This window comes from Pinus tabuliformis, chromosome 6 (genome assembly GCF_031772625.1).
Source record: "Pinus tabuliformis cultivar Carrire ecotype Pingquan chromosome 6, CPIR1, whole genome shotgun sequence".
NCBI classification, from domain to species: domain Eukaryota; kingdom Viridiplantae; phylum Streptophyta; class Pinopsida; order Pinales; family Pinaceae; genus Pinus; species Pinus tabuliformis.
Genome location: NC_142292.1, coordinates 1,990,210,743 through 1,990,218,478, shown reverse-complemented (window position 1 = coordinate 1,990,218,478; position 7,736 = coordinate 1,990,210,743). Strand labels below are relative to the sequence as shown.

Sequence of the window (7,736 nt, the reverse complement as noted above, 5' to 3'; positions counted from 1 at the left end):
CGTATCCCTCTCAACGCTCAGTAGCTCGCATATGAACAATCATGGTTTGAAATCGCATAAACATTGCCCCAGAATCGATCCACGAGCCACCAGATCTCTCTCTGCACGACTTCCAACAGTTCATCTGCGTTTCTTCATGGTCAAAACGATTTCAGAAAAGGTATTTTTCTGCAAGAGAGTGCTAAAATTGCAAAGCGCCATTATTTTCTTGTCGCCGTCATGAATCCTCTACGCCTTGTCCTAATAAAATTATTTAGAGTTCTTGATTGGAAAAATTTGCCATATTTCAACTTTCTGGAAATATTTCATTAAATAAGCTACCGTATTATCTAAAATAAATCTGAAGAAAGAGGCCGTGCTCAAAACAATGTTTTAAGCAGCAAATTTCACAAGGGTTATTTCTGGTTCAGTTATTCTGAGCTTTCAATGGAAAATTTTGACTCTATTTTGGCTTACAGGCAAGATTTCAGGAAAACCCTAAAACTTTGGTTTTCTATCAACAATAACTCCATTTCCTAGGCTTTGATTTGCACAATTTTTTTGACGCTGGGTATTTTTCTAGAGGAACCCAGATCTACAATTGGTTTCTTCATATTTTAAAATTTTAGAATTTGATTTGCTTTTTGCTGTCCTCTTTTTCCTTTGAAAAATTTATATAAAAAAATAAAAATTCTTCCACTTTGTACCTCAAAAAAGCTTTGATACCACTTCAAAGTGAGCCAAAAAATCCAATAATCTGCTAACTCAGCTAATATTTTCCATTTTTTGGTGACATTTTGTTGATATATCAGGATATTTTCAAAATATCATGATATGTTCAAAATTTGTAAAATTCACAACTTTTTCTGCTGATAATATCCCTGAGCTGAGAGAATCATGATATCTCATGATATTGACGATAGATAACCAATCTTTGCAACACTGTATTGGACAACAGAGCATTAATTGAAGATTTTTGGTCTCATTTCGATGATTCTTTGAGCATCAATACATTCCTTTGCCTTTGGTACTTTTACATACAGTTTTCCACAGCCACCACTTTTTCCCAAAAGTGAGTGTGGGGTAAGATGTTATTATTTTTGCCCATTAGTAATTACAGAATGGTTACATAACGGTAGTAGTTAATTATTATTAAACTAAGAGCGTGAATCCTTTGTTTATATTCGCATCTCCTTCCACCCTGGAAGGCACAGAAGGGCAAGTGTTATTATAAATTTTCTGCCACTTATTTCTTGTTTGTGGATTATTGTCTTGACATATTACAGGCTATTAATTCTCTCTTTTTGTTGTATTGGGCTTGTTTCCTTTTGTCTAACATTTCAACTGATAGACGATGGATGGTAGCCATGTGAAAAGTAGCTAAATTTTAGCAACAGATTCTTTTGAATTATGTATGTTGAAAATGGTTGTTATTGATGTCAAAGGCTATCCAAATGAAAGAGAGTTATATAGTCAAATAACATATTTTGAGACCTTTCCAACGATATATGACACACCTTCTTGAAATATTGTTTTTGGATTTTTGATGTCCCATTTAGGTATCCTATCTTTGAATGCATTTTTACTCCAATTATGAAACATGATATATATATATATATATATCTATATATATATATATATATATATATATATATATATATATATATGGTTGGAAAGCTTATTGCAAGATTTTTGCAACATTATATGGCACTCCCCCTAACTTCTTTTGGTTAAAGAGATGATTTTTTTCAATATTATAGTCTGCCAAGTTAGCCTAGCCAGTGGGAAAGTGGGCCTTGCTTTTGGTGGTCAAACACACTATATATAGGTGTTATGTGTAGGGACCTAGGACTTACTCGCTCAAGCCAATTCAGGTTTGTCTAAGCAAGCAAAGGAGTAATTCTAAGGTTCATACCTCATGAACCAAGTGAAGCATAGTTGGAGAGTTTTCTTGTGGGAAGGGTTTTTGGCACTCTTTGTGAAGGTTTTTGGTCCTAGTTAGAAGGTGAGTTGCAACGCTGTTCTAGAGGCCGAGTTTTAGCCCTGTTGAAGGCCGAACTTCAATGTTGTTGAGGCTGAGTTTCAGGTTTGTTCTAGTGGCCAAATTTCAATGTTTGAAGGTTGAGCTTAGGCCTAATTTGAACTTTGAAGGCCAAGTCTTGTAGTTTTGATGGGAAAATTCAGGGTTTGTTTGAGGGTTCAATATAGGGTTTATGTGTGGATGAAGTGCAGAAACCCAGGGAACTTACCCAATGGTGGGCATGCAGCCTTGTACTTATCTTCATGGCTTGTGGAACTTATTGGCAAGATACCTCTTCTCGATCCAACTGTCTGATGTGAATGCCATCCTTGAGAATAGGCAATGATATGGTAATGGAGGTGTAGTTTATATGGAAGTTTTCTTTCAAGATTCAAGTGACACATGACAAGAGTGCTCGTTCTTGTCCTATTTAGGTCAAGATAATACTATATAGAATGTTCAAGGTAAATTTTTACTGTGAGTAGGGGCAATATGGCAATATCCAACTGCTTGAAATCTGGCTGACCCCAACAAATTGAGGTGACCAATATGCCAGCTAAAGAAATATACAACAACCCAAATGGTAACTTGCTGGTTGCATACGATCAGAGTCTCATTTCTGGACCTAACTAAATCAAGGCAAAAGCTATGTAGCAAGCTTCCTTACTAGTCCCATGAGATTGAGGAACAAGATACATTCAAACAAACATTGTAGTAGTAAGGTTTCTTGAATATATCTCTGCCTACACATTCCTTTTGCAAGTGTGTAGTTGGTTATACCAGCTTATCATATAAGGGTCAAGGGAAAATTGCAGAATGTGCAACGTGCAGTATCTGGCTAGTTGCACCAATAAGAAAAACCATAACCAACCCCTATCTGGCTATTATGTTTCAACCAACCAATAAGAAAAACCATAATGTGCAACGTGCAGTATCTGGCTATTATGTTTCAACAGGCGTTATAATCAAATCCTGCCTTCAAAACTTGTCTTCAAACCTGCAACAAAGTATTAGTAATGGCAATATAAATGAACAGAACAGACTCCAATGCCCTGTGGCTTCCTTTTAGGGCTGGTTTAGAGTTCCAAGAGCCACTACAGGCCTGTGGCTGGGTCCTAGAGGCCTTTTTATGCCTGTGGCTAGGGTTTTCTCGCCTCACAACTACTGCGGCTACCCCAATGAGCTTAATAACCAGACTTTTGTCCTTCAAGAAATTTGCAATGAGTCTGCAACATCATACGAAGTCAGATCTGACACTAAATTTAGTGAGAGCAACCACAAACTTATTTGCAAATAAATTTGATGATGAACCCTTGGTTAAGACCATATTTGCAAGGAAAACTAGCCCTTGAAGGGCTTGCAGCCTCAAGAATAGTTGAGCGTTGAGGGAAAAGAGCCACAGAACTGAAGATCGAACTTTAGTGAGGCCTAGTAAGGCCTTAAACCCATCACGGCCTTAACAAAATGCTGGACAACACTAAAAAAATGGTAATTTTAGGCCCAAACCCTAGATGTATAGGGTTTGTAAGGGCTGAAAGCTTCTAGGAATTGATCTCTTGAATATCAACTTGCAAAACAATTTCATGAAGAAACCCTATCCGTCTCACAAGAAAATGGAGAACAAATGGCTATATGTATAATGATAAATAACTACCAGGATTAGTAAAATTATTTAAAATATTCACAAAATAAAAATTACAAGCTCTAATAAGCATATCTAACTGTATTTGCACTTGAATTAGGAGAAAAATTGAGTGAAGAAATATATATATTTTTAATTAATTTAGGGCCTGGCCAAGTCATTGCGAAACAATCATTAGATAAGCCGAGGAGCCCAACAAGGTGAAGCCACTTCAAAATCTATGTACTTGGGGCTTCCAAGGGCTGAATAATCTGATGATTTTTCTGCACACTTAAAAGATAGATTGTTAGTTTCAAAAGGGGTTTAGATACACATTTAAAAACTCACAATGATGGGACACTGTGTGCTACCATATCTCAAACTATTTTCACACTTTTTAGATGTAAACACTCTTAAAATTATCGTTTTTAAATTGCCTATAAATATGAACTTTTTATTATTGAGAATAAACCATTAAAATGTTATCTTATTATAAACCATTAAAATGTTATAAATAAGATATATGAAATAAAAATTCTTAATTTCTTTTTTATTATTATGTAAAGCCAAATTATGTTGAATTGTCAAAATTTAGACTTTAAAATTGTTAATATTCTTTTATTATATAAAGCTAACCTCTTCTAACCCAAAACATCACTTAAATCAATCTCTTATATCATAAAATATTCTAAAAAGTGAGATTTTATATTCTTTTCAACTTTAGTATTTTGTCAAATATTAAAAAATGCGAAACATAATATATATGTTAAAGAAGAAACATATTATATATCTTCAAGGAGAAACATATAATGGTAATGGAAAGTTTTAAAAGGTATGTGATCCTTAGGCTTATTGGAGAGTATATAAAAAATTTCACACCTTTTTATGAGATATGGGAGGAAAACATGTTAAAGATTTTTAATAAATATAAAATTTCCAAAATGATGCTAGTTACGTGTGATTCTTTTTTCATTGTTTGTGATTATGAAAAATGAAACTCAATGTTTTTTCATTAGTGCACACATAATTCATTACATAATTGCATATAGAAAAATCATTCCAGAGCCGATAACAATAAAAGTGAAGAATTTATGGTCCAACCTTATATTTAAGGGAGATGTTTAACGATGACGTTTGAATTTTGTTTTTCATTTTAAGACATTTGGAGCAAATATTAGGAAGGACTTTGAGAAAGGATTGTCCTTGATTTTCGAAAATGGAGTTGTTCCTTTCCAGCCATATGCCCCAAGTGACCATCAAAGGGAGAGCTCATATGTTTTTTGGATGTTTTCTTTATAGCCATTTTTTTACACATATCCATAGAGTCCCCATGCCATTGATGTGAATTACTTGTTCGGTTTTGTTTAACCAAAATTTTTAACCAAACAAGAAAAATTAAAAAAATGCCTCAAGATCAAAGACTGAAACAAAGACCTATTGACATACCTTTTAAAGTATAGAAAGAACTTGTAAAATCATATGAGAAGTTGGATGCACAAAGAAAAGCCGGCAATGAGAGCATTCAGGTATTGAATTTTTCATTAAACATTATTTAGAATGTATTAATACTTATAAGTATCTTAGACATGTATTTGTGTGAAAATAAATTGAATTGGTTTATGTTTAAGGACAAGGCATCCAAGGTGAGGTTAACCAAGACAAAAGTCACTCATCGTAGTGGCCAGAAAGGTTTAAAAGCACTGATAACAACCTTTGTAAGTATATTAAACATGTGATATTTTTTTAATAAATTTTGTACTAGAAGAAAGTCATTGTTATCTAATTTCTCCCTATTTACTGATTGATAGGAACTAAAATATGGAAGACCTCCAAATCATTTGGAAAAGGAGGTGCTGCAGCAAAATAGATGGGTTGAATTTGTTGTTTGGATGGACTCTATGGTATGTAATCTTAGTTGGATTTCCAATATACTTTTAAACCATATTTTCATTTTATTTTTTAGTACTATTAGATATTATATCTTACCTCATTTTATGGTTAACATTGTATAACAAAAACATGCATTGTGTTATGTAATTAATACTAACATGTAATATTGATTTTTTTTGTCAGAATGCTATAGGTAATGATTGCCAAGACGATGATCCAAATTATGTTCAACATATATCAGGAGATGATGAGGATGAGGATGAGGATGATGGTGGTGAAGGAGGAGATGATGATGATAGTTGCGGTGTTGGTGATGATGTGGATCAGAGTAATGAGGATGGTCAAGATGATCATGAGGATGATCTTGGTGGTGGTAGCTAGGCATGCACATGCATTGTTTTTTATGAAGAAATTATTGTGTAGAATGACATTGTTATGTTTAGATGGGTATTGTGAATTTACCCTATATCAATGAGACATTTTGATTTTGTAATCATATGATGAGTTTGATTTATGTATGTTGTTAATTTATCGTAGAATAACGATATTCATGAAATATTTTGATTTGTTAATCATATTTGAATTTTACTTGTTTTGATTAAAAATAATACTGATTTTATTAGTATTATGTTGCTATTTTATACATGTTTTGAAAATTGTTAATGACACATTGTTATTTTTTTGGATGGATGTTGTCAATTTCTCTTAAATTTCTTTACAAATGATTTTGAATTGTGATATCTGCTTTAATGATAATTAGAAACTATCATATATTTCACTATGAATCTATAAAGGGGGTCATATATGTAAAGAAAAATATACTCTATATAAGAAGTCAAATGCGGATGTAACCATGGATGCAAAATTGAAAGTAAAATTGGATGTTAAACTAGGAATTAATACAAAATGCAAACAATTGACATACAAAGTGTTTTAAATTAGAAGTGAAAATTTGTGCAATAGTTGACACAAAGAAGGGAACAAAACATGGCATACAAAAGGATATCAAATTGGGCAAAAACAAGGACACATAAATGAGCACCAAATTAGATGCAAAAAAAGACAACAACTAGATGTAAAATAAGATGCAAAGTTGAGCGTTAAAAAGAAGCAAAAAACGTTACAAATTAATATGCCAAATGATGATGCAAATAATGGTGTAAATTTGGGATGCAAACTTGGATGCAAAAAAAGGAAAAAAAAAAAGATGTAAGAAAAGACATAAAACAAGATGCAAAATGGGGCTGAAAAAATGTGAAACCAAGGATGCCATATTGGATGTAAAAAATGATTCCTAATCACATGCAAATTTAGGCTCGAACTCAGACACAAAATTATATGAAAATGTGGACACAAAATGAGGCAAAAAAAGATGCAAATTTGGATGGTGAAAACGATGTAAAACTAGACACCAAAAAAATGCAAAATTGGATGAAAAAGTCAGTGTAAATAATGGTGCAACATTGGACACAAGTAGACACAAAAAAATGGTGCAAAAAGGGGCATAAAATAGCTTAAAATTGGATGCAAAACTTGGTGCAAAAACAAATACAAAAGTAGACGTAAAAAATGGCTCTAAATTGAATGTACCATTAGACACAAAATAAGATGCAAAGGTGGACACAACACATGAATCAACATAAGATGCAAATATAAATGCAAATTTGGATGCTCAAAATGATGTAACATTAGATGCAAGAGATGGTGTTAAAAATGATGCAAAATTGGATGAAACAAATGACGCAAAATATGGTGCAAAATGAGATGGGAAAAATGGAGACAAATCAAACGTAAATGTGGATGTAAAAAATGGTCCAAAAAAAGATGCAAAAATGGGCACAAAAATGGATGCAAAATTTGGTGCTAAATCAAATTCAACACATGGTGCAAAGATAGGCACCAAAGCTGGTGCAAAAATAGAAGCAAAAACTAGTGTAAGACTAGATACAAAACCTGGCGTAAGACTAGATGCAAAAACTGGCACAAAATGGATGCATAAAAAGACGTTAAATTGGATTCAAAATACAGTGTAAACTTGATGCAAATGATGGTGCAAAAATGGAAGCAAAGAATGACACAAAATAGGAAGCAAAAGAGAATGAAAAATAGATGCAAAAAATGACGCAAAACTAGAAGCAAAACCTGTCATAAAATAAGATGCAAATCTTGGTTCAAAATTTGACGCAAAAAATGATGCATAGTTTGGTGTAAAAAATGATGCAAAAT

The 7,736-nt window shown here is 32.9% G+C and overlaps 1 protein-coding gene across 1 annotated transcript; it reads left to right on the top strand.

The window, feature by feature from the left end:
- Positions 1-5,104: 5,104 nt before the first annotated feature.
- LOC149267216 (uncharacterized) lies at positions 5,105-6,106 on the top strand. The gene is made up of 3 exons (XM_089398309.1): positions 5,105-5,335; positions 5,429-5,521; positions 5,694-6,106. The coding sequence occupies exons 1-3, from the start codon at positions 5,207-5,209 to the stop codon at positions 5,889-5,891; spliced, it is 420 nt and encodes a 139-aa protein (XP_089254435.1). The 5' UTR covers positions 5,105-5,206; the 3' UTR covers positions 5,892-6,106.
- Positions 6,107-7,736: the final 1,630 nt, after the last annotated feature.

Bases quoted from the DNA above. Each gene is read 5' to 3' on its own strand.
- LOC149267216 (XM_089398309.1), top strand. From the start codon at position 5,207: ATGTATTTGTGTGAAAATAAATTGAATTGGTTTATGTTTAAGGACAAG. The intron at 5,336-5,428 runs GTAAGTATATTA...ACTGATTGATAG, and splicing joins AAGCACTGATAACAACCTTT to GAACTAAAATATGGAAGACC. The intron at 5,522-5,693 runs GTATGTAATCTT...TTTTTTTGTCAG, and splicing joins TTGTTTGGATGGACTCTATG to AATGCTATAGGTAATGATTG.